This window comes from Lithobates pipiens, unplaced genomic scaffold (assembly GCF_037356315.1).
Source record: "Lithobates pipiens isolate NorthernLeopardFrog02 unplaced genomic scaffold, aLitPip1_a1.2 Scaffold_27, whole genome shotgun sequence".
NCBI classification, from domain to species: domain Eukaryota; kingdom Metazoa; phylum Chordata; class Amphibia; order Anura; family Ranidae; genus Lithobates; species Lithobates pipiens.
This window is the reverse complement of record NW_027507788.1, coordinates 43,910,877-43,931,888: the sequence shown is the minus strand read 5'-3', so window position 1 is coordinate 43,931,888 and position 21,012 is coordinate 43,910,877. Positions and strand designations below refer to the sequence as shown.

At 45.0% G+C, this 21,012-nt stretch overlaps 1 protein-coding gene across 2 annotated transcripts in view; it reads left to right on the top strand.

Moving 5' to 3' along the window:
- The first annotated feature begins 4,813 nt into the window (after positions 1-4,813).
- The window catches only part of LOC143933845 (uncharacterized), an 84,150-nt gene continuing 67,951 nt past the window's right edge, over positions 4,814-21,012 (top strand). Inside the window, exon 1 of one of the 2 annotated variants that reach the window (XM_077456919.1) lies at positions 4,814-4,953. In XM_077456919.1, the coding sequence (XP_077313045.1) occupies positions 4,913-4,953 (41 nt within the window). In that variant the 5' untranslated portion in view covers positions 4,814-4,912. The remainder of the gene's footprint in view (positions 4,954-21,012) is intronic. The other variant, XM_077456918.1, reaches the window with a different exon arrangement.

The window sequence follows — 21,012 nt, the reverse complement described above, 5'->3', positions numbered from 1 at the left end:
ACCTAACATGTTAGGCCGCGTACACACGGGCGGACTGTTCGCCCAACTTTGTCCGCTGAACAGTGTTTGGGCGGACAGTCCGCTCGTGTGTGGGCTTTCAGCGGACAGTTTCAGCGGACAGTTGGACGGACAAGGTTTTTCGGAATTTCCCAAAAACTGTCCGCTGAAACCTTGTTTCAGCGAACAGCCCGCTCGTGTGTAGGCTTGTTCGTCAAACAAAGTTGGGCGCATGCTCAGAAAGGATTTTCACGCCGAAAGCTATAATGCAGTGTATAGGACGTCGTATTTTTCGTCCCGTCGTACGTGCTGTTCACGTCATCGCGCACGGTTTCAGCAAACTGTTCGTTCGTCGTGTGTGGGCATGTCCGTCCATGCTAATTTTGAGCGGACTGTTTGCTGAAACTGTTGGACGGACAAAGTTGGGCGAACAGTCCGCGCGTGTGTACGCGGCCTTACAGTTTAACCACTTGCCTACTGGGCACTTAAACCCCTCTCTTGCCCAGTCCAATTTTCAGCTTTCGGTGCTCTCACACTTTGAATGACAATTACTCAGTCATGCAACATGGTATCCAAATTAATTTTTTGTCCCTTTTTCCCCACAAATAGAGCTTTCTTTTGGTGGTATTTGATCACCTCTGGGTTTTTTATTTTTTGCGCTATAAATGAAAAAAGACCGAACATTTTGAAAAAAAAAACAAATTTTTCTTTGTTTCTGTGATAAATTTTGCAAATTATAAATTTTTCTTCATAAATTTTGGCCACAATTTATACTGCTACATATCTTTGGTAAAAATAACCCAAATTAGTGGATATTATTTGGTCTTTGTGAAAGTTAGAGAGTCCACAAGCTGTGGTGCAAATCATACAAAACTGATCACATCTGGTGGTCGATCTCATTTCTTGCGACCCGAACAAGCCAGGAAAGTACAAATAACCCCCAAATGACCCCTTTTTTGAAAGTAGACATTCCAAGGTATTTAGTAAGGTGCATGGTGTTTTTTTTTCCACAAAATTGTCATTGTAATAAGTTATTTCTCTCACATGGCATGTGCATACCACAAATAATGCCCCAAAATAAATTCTGCTACTCCTCCTGAGTATTACGATACCACATGTGTGGGACTTTTCCACAGCCTGGCCACATAGAGAGGCCCAACATGCAGGGAGCGCCATCAAGTGTTCTAGGAGCATAAATTACACATCTAACTTGTTGACTACCTATAAGCCCACGTACACACGGTCGGAGATTTTGCCAACCAAATCCGTCGGATTTTGCCCGTCGGATTTAGTCCGACGGATTGTGTTCGAAACTGTTGCATACACATGGTCGGGCCAAGTTGGCGAAAAATCAGATCTTTCAGAACGTGATGACGTAATTTCGTTATGATAGGACTACATTCAGGCTAGTAGCCAATAGCTTTGATGTAGGAATTTGATCTGAGCATGCGTGGCACTTGGTCCGATAAAAATGCTCTACACATGATCGGATTAGGTCCGTCTGGCCCAGTTGGTCGGGAAATATTTCCAACATGTTGGAAAATTGGGTCGGACGGAGATTCGGACGGAATCAGTCCGATGCATACCACACACAGTCGGATTATACCACAACACGGTCCGATAAGACTCATTCCGATAGATTCTCCGACCGTGTGTACAAGGGCTTACACTTTTGAAGGCCCTGGAGCACCAGGACAATGACCCGTGACACTGACGTGGCACTGATGACAGATGCCACTAATACGTGGCACTAATATGTGGCACTGATGACAGATGCCACTAATATGTGGCATTGATGACAGATGGCACTTATACGGGGCACTGATGACACGTGGCACTAATATGTGGCACTGATGACACATGGCCCTAATACGTGGCACTGATGACACATGGCACTAATACGTGGCACTGATGACAGATGGCACTGACAGGTGGCACTGATGACAGATGGCACTAATATGTGGCACTGATGACACGTGACACTGATATGGCACTGATGACAGATGGCACTATGTGGCACTGATGACACGTGGCACTGATGACAGATGGCACTATGTGGCACTGATGACAGGTGGCATGGATGACAGATGGCACTAACGACAGGTGGCACTGGGGGAAGATGGCACTGTGGGCAGATGAGGACAGGTGGCAGTGGGGACAGATGGCAGTGGGGCAGTGGGGACAGGTGGCAGTGGGGGCAGATGGGTACTTTATTTTCCTTTTTTCTTTGTCTTTTTACTAACCGCTGCATCTCTGCAGCGGTTCATCTCTCCCTCCTCACACGCTGTCTCTGTGTGAGGAGGGAGAGCCGGCGATGGGAGATGATCTCATATGTTTACATATGAGATCATCTCCCATTGGACACGCCGATCGCGCTGTAAACGACCGCTGTGATTGCCGGTTAAAGCGATCTGTGACTGGCTGTGTTCAAGGGACATGGCCAGCACAGAACTTCCCCGATGCACGCCTGCGGCGAGGGTAAGTAAACAGGAGGATGTCCAGGGATGCCCTCCCGGCAGATAGCGTCCGCGCTGTAGCCGTCTTTTGGCTATAGCGCAGGTGCGTATTGGTTAAAATTCGTGGAATGGCGACAAACTACAGTACTTAAAAATCTCCATGGGCGATGCTTTAATACATTTTAACAGTTACCTGTTCAGAGTTACAGAGGAGGTGTTTTGCTAGAATTATCGCTCTCGCTCATACGATTGCGGCGATACCTCACATGTGCGATTTGAACACTGTTTACATTTGCGGGTACAAATTACGTATGCATTTTCTTTGGTGCGCGAGCACACGGGGACAAGGGCGTTCTGGCTGGTCGTTTTGCAGGGGGATGGGAGACCCGAGCGGAGCCAAAATCTGTTATTATCACTATAAAGCCGACTACCAGCTCTAAAAAAAACGGTACCAGGGTGAAGTTTACAACTACTTTCTCAAAGCGATGTACAGATACATTGTTTTGCGTGAAGTGGTTAAAGTGTAACTCCACTTTTGTTGAGAAAAAAACACCCCCCTCTGGGTGATCTATGTACATTGCAAGGATTATAACAAACGTTGTTGCAGATTCCGACCTTTTGTTATTCTGAAGAAATCCCTCTGTGTTTCTCTGTGCCCATGTGGGAAAGTGAATCTAATGGGAGTGGTTTCATAATTATCAATTGTCTGTGCACCTTGCAGAGCACTAATGATAACATCTACTGGGCCTGCATCCCCTAGGACGTGTTCCTATTGGGAGTGTCTCACCAATAAATACATTTTTTGTTGCAGGGGATGCCTGGAATCTGAGTTCTGTGCACAGTTCTGGGAAAATCGGTGAGCCAATCTCACAAGCAGGAAATAATGTTTGGGGGGCTGCAGATTGAAAAGGAAAGGTCATTTTTAGCTCCTTCAGAGCCGCGCTATAGCCGAATGATGACTACAGTGCGCTTCTGCTTTGCCGGGAGGCCATCAATAGATGTCCTCCCCTTTGCACGCTCCCCGTGCGCCCCCTGCAGGACGTGCGCTGTGATCACTGAGTCAATGAGACTCGGGTGATCACAGATCCCGGCCCCTTACCATGTGATCAGCTGTCAGCCAATGACAGCTGATCACATGATGTAAACAGAAGATCGGTAATCTTTTTTTTCTCACGCTAACCGGCTTTAGTGCAAGGGACATCGGTCCTGAAGAGGAACAGGTGAAGCCACCTCATGTTTGCCCACCAATACCGCCTAACAGTGCCACCTGCCAGTGCCCACACTGCCACCTGCCAATGCCCACACAGTGCCACGAATGAGTGCATAAGTGCCAGCAATCAGTGCCACCTATCAATGCCCACGAGTACCACCTATCACTGCCCACCAGTGGTGCGAATCATTGCCTCATTAGTGCCACCTAGCAGTGATGCCTGTCAGTGTCACCTACCAGTGCCGATCAGTGCCCATCACTGCCACCCATCAGTGCCCATCACTGCCACCCATCAGTGCCCATCACTGCCACCTATTAGTACCCATCAGTGCCAGCTATCAGTGCCACCTATTAGTGCCCATCAGTGCTACCTATCAATGCCCTTCAGTGCAGCCCATCAGTGCACCCATCAATGCCACACATCAGTGCCACCCATCAGTGCCCACCAATGCCACCTATCAGTGCCCACCAGTGCCACCTCATCAGAGCCCACCAGTGCTGCCTATCAGCGCCCATCAGTGCACATCAATGAAGGAGAAAAATTACCTGTTTACAAAATTTATTAACAAAATATAAGACGATTTTGTATATTTTTTTTATTCTTTCTCAAAAAATAAAAAACCCAGAGGTGATCAAATACCACCAAAAGAAAGCTCTATTTGTGGGGAAAAAAATGATAAAAATTTTATTTGGGTACAGTGTTGTATGACTGCGCAATTGTCGTTCAAAGAGTGACAGCGCTAAAAGCTGAAAATTGGTCTGGGCAGGAGGGGGTTTAGGTGGCCAGTAAGCAAGTGGTTAATAACATTCAATGACAATATGACTTGTGTCGAAATTGTATACATTATAATTTTTTTTCTTTATTTGCTATTTTTTTTTTCCCAGGAAAGCGGAGTTACCTTTTAAATAATTCCAAAAGCTCATTTACGTGTTTAAAATAAACTATGCCGATGAACTGACTACACCTAACCGCACAGGTTTACCAACATGCTGATCACAGTCAGCCCTGGCAGCACACAAGAAATGCAATGCTATTCTTGCGTTTATTTTTTACTTCCTCCTCCAGCCTACCTTTACCTCCTCAGAACAAGCGTCGCAATACAATGTGGAGATTTGTCTTTTCCAGCCAATAACAATCAGGCCAAGAAACCTGACACTCCTCTTGTGTAAAGTACATGGGAACAGTAAAACCAGGAAACTGCAGCTCTCCACTGACATTTGCTTGCTCCATGGAGGTGGAAGGTGCGAAATGGGCAACAGCAGCAGCACAAACGGCTTCTGGCCCCCTGGGTGAGTAGATCTGTGTGCCCTGATTGTGTGGGCGTAGTGCCAGGAAAAGGGGATTGATTATACTGCAGATCTGATCAGGTGTTGTACTTCTCACTGACATATGCACCTGTCACATTTCCTAGGATAAGGTCTTGTTAGCAGGTGGAGGATCTACATACTGCTTTAATTATATGGAGAATGCTGCTAATAAGATCCCTTGCCTAACAGAAATCTTGGATAGAAATACAAATGTTGTTGCCACCAACAATTATTCTGTGGTTGGTACAGTCACAGCCAGCAACCAGGATGACTTGGGATCTAGATCTTTCGTGCAATGTTGATTTTGTGGGAGGTGGATATATGGACTAATTACACAGAGATGCTTTCACTTGCCTACTACAGAGCAGAACCAAGTTTACATGAGCTTCACAATTTGATGAGCAATATACAGGGGATCACTTTTCAGAGACTGTTTGGTAGGTCGTGAGGAGGCTCTTGTTTTAATCCCTAAAACACTGCACCAGGGGCATTACACAGGGTTTTTGGGGTGGCCCTATTCAGTTAAATGGGTCATGTTCAGAGGACAGCACTACCCACCAAACACGGCAGAAGGGGATCATTTTTGCATCATGGCCAATCCATCTCCTGATAGAACAGAGCCTTGGGGGCAAGCTGCACATGCTCAGTTTGCTGTGTATTGCTCGAGAGTTTTTTTTTTCTTTTCTTGGGAGAGTGAACGTGATTAGCACAAGGCCAATCAGCACTGTCCAGACAGAGGGTCAGGGGTAGGGTTGCCACCTGTCCAGGATTCACCCAGACAGTCAGGTTTTGAATCATGTGTCTGGGTTTTCAGGCAGCCTGAAACCTGGATACATTATTTAGACTGGGTTGTGGCTCCCCAAGTAGCCAAGAGAGTCACACACAAATCTGTTGCTGTCTGGGAGCTACGGGCGGCTGTCTGGGGGCAGGGCAATAATGTCATCAAGAGCAATTTGACCACACCTACTGTTCGCTCCGACACGCTATGCACACTGCATTACTACCCTCCTTGGGGCACCCAAAGGTGTCCCAGGCCACTAAAGTGTTCAGGTTTAGCTTGAAAACAAGGTGGCAATCCTAGTCAGGGGTCCTGCAGCCTCATAGAACAATCAGGGGAGGATGAAAAACTCCTCCTACAAGCTTTAACCAGACACTGATAGAAGTCACAAGACTGCTCTAACTGCTCTAAATATAATGAATGCAGGGTCCTGGGTTTAGTAACTCTTTAAAGTGGAACTTCACTCTGCTATCAACATTGATTATTTTTAATACTCATGCTGCTAGCATTAGTAAATAGATAGGAAATTAGATCATATTTACTTGTTTTAAACATTTTCTTTTACATTTCTTCAGTTACTTCCTGGTTTCTTGCCTAGGCAAATTATGTCATACATCCCATGAGTCTTCAGGAGGAGAGGAGGAGGTGTTTTCTTAGCTAAGCACACTCTTCTGCATGCATGCTTGAGCTATGGGCAGATGGATTCCAGGAAGTAAATTCTAAATTAATGAATTGACCTTACGCAAGATGGCCATGGACAGAAATATTAGGGGGGTGCTTTTCAAAGTGATTTCTCAACAAAATAAAGCATATGGACATGGATGGATGAGGGAGTTTGCTTTGAATACTAAAATTGAATTAATGTTTCTGGTTTGTGGTGCTCAGATGCAGTAAAGATCTGCTTTAAGAGGAAGCAGTAGGAGGTGGTAAAAACACGGTTCAGCATTATGTTTTCGCCACCCACCAACTGCAAGTGTAAACATGGCCTTCAATCGTATCTATGGAAAAAATTTAAAATTATATATTCATTTCCATTTTGTATTTCAATTGTTTCTAGTATTCTCCTATTAATCTGAATGATCTTGAGGTTTGTAAGCCAGCCTACTCTGTGATGATCCCCTACACATTTACTTCCTTGAATTCTCATGTTCATAGGCACTACTGTCTCACACATATAACAGAGCCTGCCTTCTGAACAACAGAGGTGCTGTGAGGAGGAGCTTTAGGAGTGTCAGGTCACCTGAGTCCAGGTAACAGATGTACTCCGTTGGGGTCAGGAGTGCACCGCAAGGTAGTGGATCCTATGGCTGAGTGCTGCAGATGGAGTGCTAGGTGATTCAGGAGAGCATGTATTCTGGAGCACCAACACAGATCACACTGGGAGCTAGAGCATAAGATTTCACAGGGTGCGGAATCTAAGAGCCAGCGGGTGTTCACCAGAGGCCCCTAGTGGTGGGGATAGATTTTGCTTCAGTCTGGCTCCGGATCTTGACCCCCCAGGGCCTCCCAGCTCATGCTCACAGTTGAATACAGGAAGGTAGGGATGAAGCAGCAGACTGCTACAACAAGGATAGTCAGGAGATAGCCATAGGTCAGGGCAACAAGCAGTTAAGGATAGTCAAGGAACATGCCAAGGTCAGGATATGGAGCAGACAAGGACAGTCAAGAAGCCTATTATGGCATCCTTGAGGATAGGTATGTGGAAAAGGGGGAGGAGTCCGAAGACCCTTGACCTGAATTCCACTAGGCAGGGCAGGACCACCAAATATGGATTTCGTCTCCTCACTGACGACAGGTCCAGAAACATCTATCATTAAGAGATGGGTTCGACTTGGCAAATACCATTGAAGGAGGACCTTATATGCTGCCTCCAACACGGCTGTATTGAAGGAGCACTTTGCTATGCTGGACCAGGCCTTGCTCCAATCTGCAAGGTCAATAGAGAATAGGTCTCACTCCAACTTAAGTACTTAGGAAAGAGAGGCAGAGGCACTGTTAGAGTTGAGAGAAGAATATGCCATAGACATGGTGCCTGGGGCACATGGGGAGTACAGGCAAGGGTGTTCAAAGGTGTTTTCTTTGATATGGGAAACTGTCATGTCAGTGAAGTGAGGCTATGCAGGGCAGCAGCTGAATATCGCAGAAGAATTCAACTGAAGGAGCTTCATGGGTCTCTTGAATCGAAGACCATGTAGAGAAGGTGTGCGATCCAAGAAAATGTCAGACCCGTGAGAACCCGGGGGGGGGGGGGGGCACCATGAAAATATGGAGATGTTCAAGAGAGGAAGTAGTGGAAGAAACCGAGACATGAGCTTTCTGGTGTACCATACCGAGTCCGAAAGTTTCAGACTAGGTGCCATTAAGGGGCCAACAGAGGGGGGACATAGTTTAGGAGGGAGCCACAGTAGGGCAGAGATGGTGGCCAGCACGCAGTTAGGGACCTCAAAAAGAACTTAAAGAGGGATGTCAGTCGAAGCGCGGAGCATGACAAGTTGAGAAATTTGTGCTGGCGGATAGTATTTTGCAACGTTTGGAGCACCCAGCCTGCCTAGCATCCTATGGGCGTATACAGTAAAGCAGGAGACCTTGGGGCACTTGTGGGTCCAAATGAAAGAGAGGAGTCTGTTCTGGAGAAGTTGCAGGTTGAATGCAGAGACCTGGACAGGCAGGATGTTCTGAGTATTTTTATTTGAAATTCTATACATCTATGCCCAGCTTTAGTTGCTACTACTGTAAGACTGGACTACTTTAAGCAATGGTAGGGTTGGGGGAGGACTATTGTTGGGCTGTCCATTATATGGCCCTGTGGCCCATAGATGATAATACAATCAGAAGATCATGATACTGGCACAGTTGTTATGTTTTGAGCAGTGTGCACACAGTTTGTCTCCCACAGATCTGCCTGTTACCTTTTCTCTTGCGATCTTTCAGAAATGTACAATGTAGCTACATCTAGTGAGTGATGATGGAGGGTGTAAGGAGACCAGGGTTGCCAACCTTCCGCAGCATTTTTTACTGACAAAACAGACAATTTACTGGCAATTTACACTTAAAAATTCAACACAGCATGAAATTATGAATGAATGAATGAAATACTTGTATAGCGCACAATGCGAACTGAATCGCCTCTAGGCGCTGAAATTATCACCCCCTGATATTTACTGCCAGTTGTAAAAAAATCACATATTTTTACAATCTGTCAGTAAATTTAGGGTTCTTTCACACGGGGTATTATAAAGTAGCACTTCCTTTGCCTACAGCTGCACGGCAAAGATGTAAGCAGGCTGCCCAGTGTTGAACATGCAGATGGGGCCCCACCTACAAACAGGGCTCCAGGACTGTAAAAAGATATCAGAGGGTGCAAACGCCTAGTGTATAACCACCACCAAATTTAATTAAATATAAGAGCCAAAACATACTCACAAACTTGAGAAGGTACAAGCGTTTCAAAACTCAACTCCAGCATCAGGCAATGCCATAATAGCTGCGGTTGGACAGCTGATTTCCTCACAACAACGCAGTTTTCAAAGATGTAAGCAGGCTGCCCAGTGTTGAGTGGCCAAACATGCAGATGGGGTCCCACCTCCAAATAGGGCTCCAGGACTATTCCTATAGTATTTCCTGTTCAAGCCCACGCAAACATCACATGCTCAGATACTGGTCCGAGACCACATTCCTGTATCCATTTGTTCTTAGTGCAAATAACCCCTTTCCCCAAGCACTTTATACATAGGCCTGTGCCTTAACATGGTCCAGATTGGGACTCTGGGATTCCAACTCAACACCTAGGGCCCATGTCACACGGGGGCCCAGGTCACCTGGCGAGTGTTCCAGGAGAGGCTTAGCTTTCAGTGCCAGAAGGGTGACTCTTTCCCCAATCACCACCTACTCCTGAGCCGATCAGGTTTCCACAAACACACATATTTACTTCTTCCCAAAGGCTGATCTTATTATTTCACAATTCTTGAGCTCCCAGGCTTCGACAAGGAAGAGACGATAAGACGCTTTTCTTGAACTTTACTTAAAACAAAAGGGAATATAAATAGTTCTAAAATCTGATATTGCAACCCAATATACAAGGTATGAACAGTTCCCAAACAATGGCACAAAGGTACATAAAAACATGTCAACGTCGTGGTTATAATAGCAAGAAAGCAATAGATACACAGAAAGAGGTGCTGTGGTGCTACTCCCCGGGCCCCAGGTCTCATAACTTCCCACCCCCAGGGGGGTGCTTCCTCTTTAATGCTGTATCCTGCTGTCCTTGCTGCTGATGAAGACCAACGTTAGCTCCTCCCCCACTATTTAATGGGACAGGGGACTGGGCTGAGGTAGTACAGAGGACACACTTCCTAAGGGAAGTGGCCACACCTTAAGGCTGGGTTCACACTGCAGCGATGCGGGAACGCTCCAAATCCACTGTGGGTTCCCGCATCGCATTCCTCCCGGCGGCAGTTCACACTGCCCTATGCGAACTGCTGGGAGTGTCAGTGAAACGTTAATGACACCCCCAGATCAGTTTGCATATCGCAGTGCGATCTGCAAAACTCGACAGGAATCGGATCGCATGGTGTGAACACCCTTGCGATCCGATTCTGCTGCGGACCAAAAAAAGGGTCCTGTGCGAGTGTGGGCGGGATGCGATGCTATTTTCAGCCATACTATCTGTATGGCTGAACTCGCATTGCACAGAGATCGGATGTGATTTGCACTGCAGTGCGGTGTGAATCACATCCGATCTCATCACCGCAGCAGTGTGAACCCAGCCTTACAGGGAAGACCTACCTACAGGTAGACCGCTTCTCTCCCAGCATATGCAAAGGTAAGCACCAACAATGAGAATGCAGAGAGATGGGAGTGAACCAAGGTGGGGTACCCTGTCCAACATTGCATCGAGTGTTACAGGACACCTAGGTAGATAGGAAAATCTGAAACTGAATAATTGATGCTTCTTCTTTAATGGCTAGCTCCTGATTTTATCAAAGTGTGCAACTTCCCTAAACAAGGCTAATTTGATTTTATCCTATGTCTAGCTGGTAGATAAGTTGTACGAGTTCATGTTTTTTAAAGAGGGAAAAGGGGAACTGTACCAACTGTCTTGATTTTATCTTGTATGTCCCATCAGAAAACAAAAAATTGAGGCTTTACTCCTCTTGCAAGCATCCAGCATACCACCAAAAGCTGGGGCTAGTCAGAAAAAAATGAACAAATTGGGATCAGCTTAAAGTGGTTTTAAAGCCTAAACATTTTTTACCTTAATGCATTCCTTGCATTAAGGTGGAAAAAATGTTTGGGCTTCAGCATCCCCCCTCACCCCCCCTTTTTTACTTTCCTGAGCCCTCCTTTGATCCAATGCTGTGCACATCTACAGCTCTTCTCTCCCCCCACTTCTGGGTTTCACTGGCTCTCCTGGGGCATGCAAAGCCATTGGCTCCCAGTGCTGTTAATCAAAGCCAGTTACGGGGCAACAGGGTCGAGTCCCGCTGTCTGTGTCCATGCACTCAGCAGCGGGGCTCAGGAACAAGCACGCACAAGTGCCCCCATGGGAAGTGGCTTGCCATGGGGGCACTGGACAGAGAGGAGAGGCCAGGAGCGTTGACAGGGAACATAGAAGAGGAGTATAGTATAGTATGTTATGAAAATTGGAGGGAGCACACCACTCCCTCATAAGGTTGTGGGATATTTAAGCATGTTTAAAACTGTCAGTGACGTAAGCACAGCCACAAAAAAGTGTTCATAAAATTATAAAATTTATTTCAAAGGTTAACAAGTTAAAAGGTTACAATAATGACATTTGATCACAGAAAGTAGACCAATGATCAATACAACAATAGCATTTGGTCATAACTATTTGACCATAATTGATACTCAATACCCAGGATAAAGGCAGATGCTTGTATATGTGGAAACTGACGCGTTTCACATACTTCTTATCTGCTTCTTCAGGGCAGCTCGGCATACATCTATAACATTTTGTAGATTATAAAAAGATACCGTTAATACCAATAACAATTATTTTATTCACATTTATAGAAGATTATACAATGGCATGAGTGCTCACCAAACTTGTGGTATTGATACTTCAGCGACCGCAACATCAAGAGGGAGCAGAGATGACACACTCTACAATGATAGGATGGTGAAGCCAGATTCACCAGCCTGGTGTGATGGACGTTGGACAGTATAGAAAGTGCTATATAAAGAGGCCAATGATCGTCTAGGAGTACCAAACAAAATTGTTCAAAGAATAGAACCCTTTATATACCCATGACTATAGCAATATATGTATATATATCATATGTGGCCAATGGTAAGGTGAGTTCAGGTATAAGGCATGGATATGAGACATCCAATTGACCCATACCCAAACCCCTCCCCCCCACACAATCATCACAACCCCTCCATCCCCCCACCCACACAAAAGGAGCAGAGCCTAGGCAAGAACAGATGCCCCGTGTATAATAGGACAGTAGGGGTAATCATCCTCATTAACCATGTGGATGGCCATGAACATTGCACTATAAATAAACCAGAAACATGGGGCATATGGAAAACTACCATTGCCACAGTATAATATACCTGCTAGATATACACTTGCCAATAAGAAAGTGGGATAAACAGAACCCAATTCCTAAATGCCATTGAATATATGTTAGGGTTATTAAAAACATAAATATATGGGACATTACCTGTACGAGGCCGTCAAGAAAAAATACCCCAAAAAGACTGAGAAGTGGGGTGCCAGTGCACCTTGATTTCAACACGCTCCAGGAACCATCACCGCCGTGTGCGTCTTGACGGCTCTGCTGTTTAAGCGCAATTAAATTCAAGGTCCCAGACAGAAGTGAATGAGCCTGAAACAGCTCAATGACCGCATTTTTTTACCTTTACAATCTATTTAAGTTTTATTTTTTTCATTTTTGTTTTATTTGTATCTAGTAATCCTTTGAAAAATGTAATTCCTGTACCTTCCTGACTACCCATACTTCCACTGTAGCTATAGAAGGAGACATGCCTGTCATCTGGGCTGAATTTCAAACATGTCTGCCATTTGTTCATCTCCATTACTATACATGGTGGATTTATGGGGCAATTAGTGGCAGGGATGCCTAAGAGATGCTGGAGACAGTTTAGATACTGTTGAGGTACTAGATTTGTAGAATGGTGGTTTCCAGATCAGGCCAGGGATCACGCAGGAGCCAGAAGCAGAGTCATAGTCAGGGTGTGCAGAAGTCAGCAACAACTAGGCAGAATTGGTACCAGTTCAGCAAGATGAAGCAGAATCAGAGTTCAGGCTAAGGTCAAGATCAAAAAGGCAGCAGAGGTACCACGACAGCTGGTAGAAGGTAAAGAAAGGACACAAGCTAAGGTCAGTAGAAGGAAAAACAGGCATAACAAAATCATGGGACAAGCCGGGTCTAACATAGGCCAGGTCAGATAATTTAATAAATGTGAATGCATGGCAAATGAAAATACAAACAAATACATCTGTACACCAAACCTAAGCTGCCTGATAATCCCCAATTACATGGCTCCATCGTTTTTAATGGAGCCACGCTGCCAGCCAAAATATATAGATCAGTGGTCTGTATTACATCTAGCAGTCTAAGTAATGCACAGCTCTACAATGCAAATTAGATGCAAATTAGAGGATTCCTCATCATTAAAGTGGAGCTTAAATAGGAAGTAAACCCTGAAGGGTTTACTTCCTCTTTGTCTCCCTGCAATGGTAAAGCATAATGGGCTACTATGCATCGCATAATAGCCCATTATGTGTCACTTACCTGACACAAGAGCCAGCAATGTCACCGCTGTCCCCTGTAGCACGAAGCATCCATCTTCTTCTGGGTATCGCTGCTCAGGCCACTCACAGCGCCGGAGCAGCGATGACATCACTCCCGCACATGCGCACGGGAGCCGCCACTAACGGCATATAGCCGTTAGCAGCAGCATGCTTACTGCGCCGTAAACAGCGGTGCCTGTCTTTTTGTAAATATATCCTAAACCGTGTAGGTTTTGGAGATATTTCTTGGACCTACAGGTAAGCCTCTAGGCTTACCTGTAGGTCAAAGTGGTTTGTAAGGGTTTACAACCACTTTAAGATCCCTTTCACACTGGGGCTCTGCGCTGGCAGGATGTCAAAAAAAGTCCTGTAAGCAGCTTCTTTGGAGTGCTTTAGGAGTGGTGTACATACGGCTCCTAAAGCGCCCCTGCCCATTGAAGTCAATAGGCAGCGCCGATGAAGCACCCGACAGCGGCGCTTTGCCGGCACTTTTAACCCTTTATTCGGCCGTCAGCGAGGGTTAAAAGCTCCCCGCTAGTGCCCAAAAAGCCTCTAAAACAATGATGAAGTACAGCTAAAACTAGCTGCACTCGCGCTGGCAGTGTGAAAAAGCTCAGTCACAAAATTAGGTCCTGTAGATCACTTCAGGCTGGCCCCTTTTGCAGGTATAGCTACGTAAAACATTAGAAATAAGTGCTTATACTGTTTAAAACCCAGTAATACACTTAGGGTTTCCACCTTTTCTGCAAGTCAAACCCAAACATTTTAGCAAAGCACAGCTAATTTTTTAACAGCATAAACTATAGATATACTTTGCAATTAAATAACATTTCTAATCATATGAAGTGAAGTAAGAGTTCCCCTTTAGATCAGTGTCCACAGAGTTCCCCCTTTAGATCAGTGTCCAAAGAGTTCCCCCTTTAGATCAGAGTCAGCAGAGTTCCCCTTTAGTTCAGAGTCAGCAGAGTTCCCCTTTAGTTCAGAGTCAGCAGAGTTCCCCTTTAGTTCAGAGTCCGCAGAGTTCCCGCTTTAGATCATAGTCCGCAGAGTTCCCCCTTTAGTTCAGAGTCCACAGAGTTCCCCCTTTAGATCAGAGTCCGCAGAGTTCTGGAAACCCTGATCTAAGGGGGAACACTGAGAACTCTGATGTAAGGAGGAACATTGCTGCCTCTGGTGTAAAGAGGAACTCTGATGTAAGGAGTGCTCTGAGAACCCTGATTTACCTTGGTGTACTCACTCAGAGACAAGTGAGAGAACAGGGGAGGGGAAGGAGACTTCAGTCACAGACAGGGATGGATGGTGAGCTCACCCACCCCTTGACAGTCAGCACCTCTCATCTAGATGTATCTGTGGTTGCTGGGCTTCAAATTTTCCGGTCTCCGCTTTCCTTTTCTGAGGAATTGGCGTGTGGTACGAACAGCGATCTGTCATCTCCCCTAGTCAGTCCCCACCCCCCTTCAGTTAGAGCACACACTAGGGAACACAATTAACCCCTTGATAGCCCCCTAGTGTTAACCCCTACACTGCCAGTGACATTTGTACAGTAATCAATGCATTTTTATAGTATTGATCGCTGTACTAATGCCAATGGTCCCAAAAATGTATCTAAATTGTCCGATGTGTCCGCCATAATGTCACAGTCACGATAAAAATCACAGGTCGCCGCCATTACTAGTAAAAATAAAAATAATAATAAAAATGCTATAAATCTATCCCCTATTTTGTAGACGCTATAACTTTTGCGCAAGCCAATCAATATATGCTTATGGCGATTTTTTTTTACCAAAAATATGTAGAAGAATACATATAAACTGAGAAAAAAAATAGTTTTTTTTTATATATTTTTGGGGGATATTTATTATAGCAAAAAATAATGCGTTTTCTTTAAAATTGTCGCTCTTTTTTTGTTTATAGCGCAAAAAATAAAAATCGCTCTATTTGTGGGAAAAAAAAGGACGTCAATTTTGTTTGGGTGCAACGTCGCATTACACTCTACTCTCCAATCTATGCGGCTCAGACTAGGTAAAAACCAGCATAAGCAGCCAATCAGGTGTGTTGCAGCGTAAAGCCCCTTTCACACAGGCAGTCTGATCAGGACCTGATTGGAAGCTCTATGTTAGGCTGGCCATATATTATATAATTTTTTTGTACAACTTTCTGTTAGATTTACCAAAACCATACAATATGAGGTCACACCTAAACAAGTTCAATGTGTATGCAATCGGCAGGCCCTTGCACTATATAGTTGAGGGTAAATTTATATGAAAATTGTATAATGTATGGCCAGCTATTGGGTCCTTTCACACGGGTGGTCCGCCGGCAGACTCCACTTTGCTCAGCAGGAGATCGCTCTGTCGATCCCCGCTAAGCAGGAGGATGACAGGTCCGTCTCCACTCTCCGCTCACTATGCAGAGACGGACCTGTCAAAGCCTCGCTCTCCTCTATGGGGAGATCGGATGAAAAAGACCGCCTGTCTGTTTTCATTGGATTCCATCCAATCTGCCAGATGGATGGAAAATAGGGTCTCCATCCGCCTGGATTTCACAGGCAGGTTTGGATTGGATAGCAGCGGGTGTCAGCGGACATGTTATCCGCCGTTCCATAGGAGTGATTAGAGCAGGGCTTTTTTCCTCCGAGAATAGGTGCAGGAACTCCCCCCCTTGCGAGTCACCCCTCGTCTCAGTCCCCTAACTACCTCTGAGCATCGTCCCTTGTCTCCACCCCCTACCCAACTCTAAGCACCGTTCCTTGGTTCCACTCCCTACCACACTCCTAGTACCGGCCCTTTTAGAAAATACAGTACCAAATATCATTTTGTGATGCTAAATAATTTGTATGGAATATGTTAATGATTACAAGAAAAGCAGCCAAAAATAGACTCCCCCAGCAACAATAGATCCAACACACAAAAGATCCCACCGCAGCAACAGTAGATCCCACACATGACAATAGACCCTCTACACAGCAACAATGGACCACAACAAAACACCACATCCAGCAACAAAAGATCCACCCCAACAACATTAGACCCCCCCAGCAGCCACAACAGATCTCCCAGCAGCCAGCATCAATAGACCCTCCAGCACACCCCACAACCCTTGCTATTACATACATTACATACATTCAGTGCTGGAGGTGGCGGAACTGCGTTCCCCCACGTTCCTGCTGAAAAAAGGCGCTGCATTGGAGGAGCTCTGAACAGCTTCGCCTGAAAAACTGACAGATGGACCTAATCGGAAAGCCCGTGTGAAAGGGGCCTTAGACTGTGGGTGGACAGGTGTAAATGGACTGCTTACCTCTCATTACCTCCAAATGCAGCCAGATCAGAAAAAAAACAGAGAAAGGTCTATGTCCTTTTTGATAATTTTTGGACCTAAACATTATAGATTGCAGGTTGTCTGATTTAAACACTTAAAAGTCTGTTTACAATATCTTACAAAAGTGAGTACACCCCTCACATTTTTGTAAATATTTTATTATATCTTTTCATGTGACAACACTGAACAAATGACACTTTGCTACAATGTAAAGTAGTGCTTGTACAGCTTGTATAACAGTGTAAATTTGCTGTCCCCTCAAAATAACTCAACACACAGCCATTAATGTCTAAACCGCTGGCAACAAAAGTAAGTACATCCCTAAGTGAAAATGTCCAAATTGGGCACAATTTGGACAATTTCACTTAGGGGTTTACTCACTTTTGTTGCCAGCGGTTTAGACATTAATGGCTGTGTGTTGAGTTATTTTGAAGGGGACAGCAAATCTACACTGTTATACAAGCTGTACACTCACTACTTTACATTGTAGCAAAGTGTCATTTGTTCAGTGTTGTCACATGAAAAGATATAATAAAATATTTACAAAAATGTGAGGGGTGTACTCACTTTTGTGAGGTACTGTATATATGTCATGAATCTGCAGTAATGTTTCATGCCCTGTTTGTCTGCTTACCTTTCTGCTTGTGTTCAGCTTAAGAGACCGTGCGACGTTCACCTGTGTGCGTAAAGTGCTGTCACCCCCCCCCAAAAAAAAACAACACACACAATTAAAAGCCAGCAGCTACACATACTGCAGTTGCTAGCTTTTAACAATAGGACACTTACCTGTCCCGGAGTCCAGCGATGTCGGCACCGCAGCTGATGTTTCCATCAGCTGTCGGGTGCTGCCGCCGCCATTGTGGGTAAAGATACCCAGCAGTGTACTGTGCATGCGCGAGGCCCCGCTCCGCTCTCCTACTGGCCCGGCGAAATGGAGAGGAGTGAGCTCTGCGGTGATGTGATACCTGTCAAAGACAGATATCCTGCCCCCCCCCCCCCCCCCGAAAAGTGCCAATTGTGGCACTGGAGGGGGAGAGGAGACAAATGAGCGGAAGTTCCACTTTTGGGTGGAACTCCACTTTAAGTAATTTTCCCTCAGCATCTAACAGGAAACACTATTTAGACTTGTGCACTGCAAGCCAGCCTTGCCAATCAACATTAGTGTGTTAGGTTTCCTGTGTGGTTCTTGCCGTGTGCTCTACGTCTGATTGCGTATACCGACCTTGGCTTGTTCTCTTGACTATCCCAGTCTAATCGATTCCTTGGCCTTTGGTGTGTTCTCCTGTCTATCCCTGTCTGCTCGTTGCCCAGACCCATGGCTTGTCCTCCTGACTATCCCCTGTTGTCATAGACTTCTGCTTCCTCTCGATCCACCAATACCCAGCCGTGAGCGTGAGCTGGGAGACCCTGGGGGCCGCGACCTAGATTCAGTTGCAGTGAAGGCCATCCTCACCATCAGAGGCTCTGGTGAAAACCTGCTGGTTTTTAGACTCCATGCTCCGGGAAATCTCATGCTCTAGCTTCCAGTGTGATCCGTTCCAATGCTCCAGTGGACCTGCTTTCCTGAACCACCCAGAGCTCCATCCGCAGCAGTCAGCAAAAGGGCCCACTATCTTAGCATTGCGCTCCTGACCACAACGTTGTGCATCTGTCACCTAGCCTCAGGTGACCTGACAATATATGTATAAAAAACGGGTAAAATAAGTATTGAACACGTCACCATTTGTCTAGGTAAATATATTTCTAAAGGTGCTATTGATAATACATTTTCACCACATGTCAGTAACAGCCCATGCAATCCATACAAAGAAAAGAAAACAAATCAGTTCAAAAATGAAATTGTGTAATAAAATAGACTGACACAGGGAAAAAGTATTGAACACATAAAGAATAGGAGGTGCAAAAGGGCATGGAAAGCCACCAACTGAAATCTATCAGTAATTAGAAAGCAATCCTGCTCCTTGTCAGTGCAAATTAATATCAGCTGGTTCAATCTCAAATGATGGCCTATAAAAAGGTGTCTCATTACCAAGGTGTCACACAATAAACATCTTATGATGGGTTAAAGCAAAGAGCCCTCTCAAGACCTTTGCACCCTTATTATTGCAAATCATGCTGATGGCATTGGTTACAGTAGAATTTCTAAACTTCTGAATGTTCCAGTGAGCACTGTTGGGGCCATAATCCTGAAGTGTAAAGAACATAATTTCACCATAAACCGGCCACGATCAGGTGCCCCTTACAAGATTTCTGACAGAGGAGTGAAAAGAATTATCAGAAAATATAGAAAATAAAGCTGCTATAATGACCCAGCCAATCACCTGACTTGAATCCAATAGAATATCTATGAAAGGAACTAAAGATCAGAGTTCATAAACTCACCTCCGTTCCTAGTGCCAACTTATGGAGCTTAAAGGGGATCCAATATTTGAGTCAGTGGTGTATTTTGGTTTTGTTCTGCCCTAGGCAAGACTAAAATCGGGCACCCACCCATCTGAATTTGCCACACCCCTTCCTGTTTAAGACCCACCCCTTTATCTGTAACCTCCACCACTTCCTCTTTAGGCTCCACCTCTTCCTATTAGAGCTCCACCTCAGGAGTTGGTCAGAGACTGCAGACATACTACAGGAGTTGGTCAGAGACTGTGGATATGATACAGGGGATGGTCAGAGGCTGCAGACATGGTCAGAGGCTGCGGACATGATTAACTTCTTCTCTAACATGATTCTCCTCCTTTTTCTAATACATCATTACTTACATCACTGTGACTGTCCCCTCCGCCCGAGCCCAGCCAAGCTGAGGTGAGTCAAGCCTGCCCGCCTCCTGCCCAAGCAGCACAACCGAGCCGAGCCAAGGTGAGCTGAGACTGCCCCTCCGCTCAAGCCCATATATTTGTGCGGCCGTCGAGACTCAGGGGGAGGTGGGGAGCTTTTTTTCACATGAGGGTGGCTTTTTTGCTGCCCCCCCACAAAGCACCGCCCTACGCCTGGGCCTTGTCAGCCTAGGCCAAGACACAGCGCTGATTTGAGTCATCTACCCTCAGATGGAAATCTTAAAACATATGACGGACTTAGAGAGGAATCTTATTGCCTAACTACATTTTTTTTAGATGTCTATGGATCTGTCATGCTATGCAAACACAGTTCCCTTGAGAGTTTTCTCAGGCAGCTCCTAACCCCCAATGGAAATGGTCAAAAAAGTACAGGCCCTGGCAAATGAATCCCCATCTCTTACAGTATGTTACTCCTTCCTTCTTTTATGCAACTAGCTTCTAGGCTAAAGAAAAAATTGGAGAGTGATATGGGTATTATAGAGAATGAGGAATGGAGTGAGGCACTAAACACATGTAAGATGGTGTCAGCCAAATTGTCAGATCGTCTCACCCAATTATTTATAATACACCGCTCCTATCTTACCCCTCTTAGAATAGCCCCTTACAAAGGAGAGTAAAGCATTTTATGTCCAATGTGTAACGGTGCTAATGGCTCATTCTATCATTTATCCACTGGTACAAGGATATTGGTCAAATTCTTTCATGACAATATGGGCTCCTCATTAACATCACACCCTAAGTGCTTATTGGGAATATTTCCTGAATCAGATTCCTCGATTCCTCAATTAGAGAAATTCACCAAGACCTTTCTTCAACAAACTTAATAGCCAGAAAAGCGAGAGCCCAAAATTGGATGAGAAATTTACCCCTGGAACCCACCACATGGATAGGAGAAGTCAATAACACCTTGCCATACAAAAAGTTTTTATATTCACAGGGGATGTCCTTCTAAATATAATAACATTTCGGATCATTGGTTACAATCCTCCTAAGCCTGTTTTTAGATACCAATCCATGGTCTCTTACTACAAGCTACAGTATATTGACAACTATGTTATACGTCATATTTTGAATTGATTTTCTGTGCATGTCCTAACTAACGGATTTTCTTTGATCTATTTGAAAACCCATAAATTGTGCTTAGTTACTATTGATCTTATCAGGGGATGAATAATCCAATTTTTCTTGTAATTTATGTATACACCAGTGAAATTTTGTTTGTTATACTTTGTATGACCTTGTATGAACATTTTCTTAATAAAAGTTCATGTTTAGGCTGAAAAGGTCAGAGTTCATAAAAGAGGCCCACTAGACCTCCAAGATTCAGG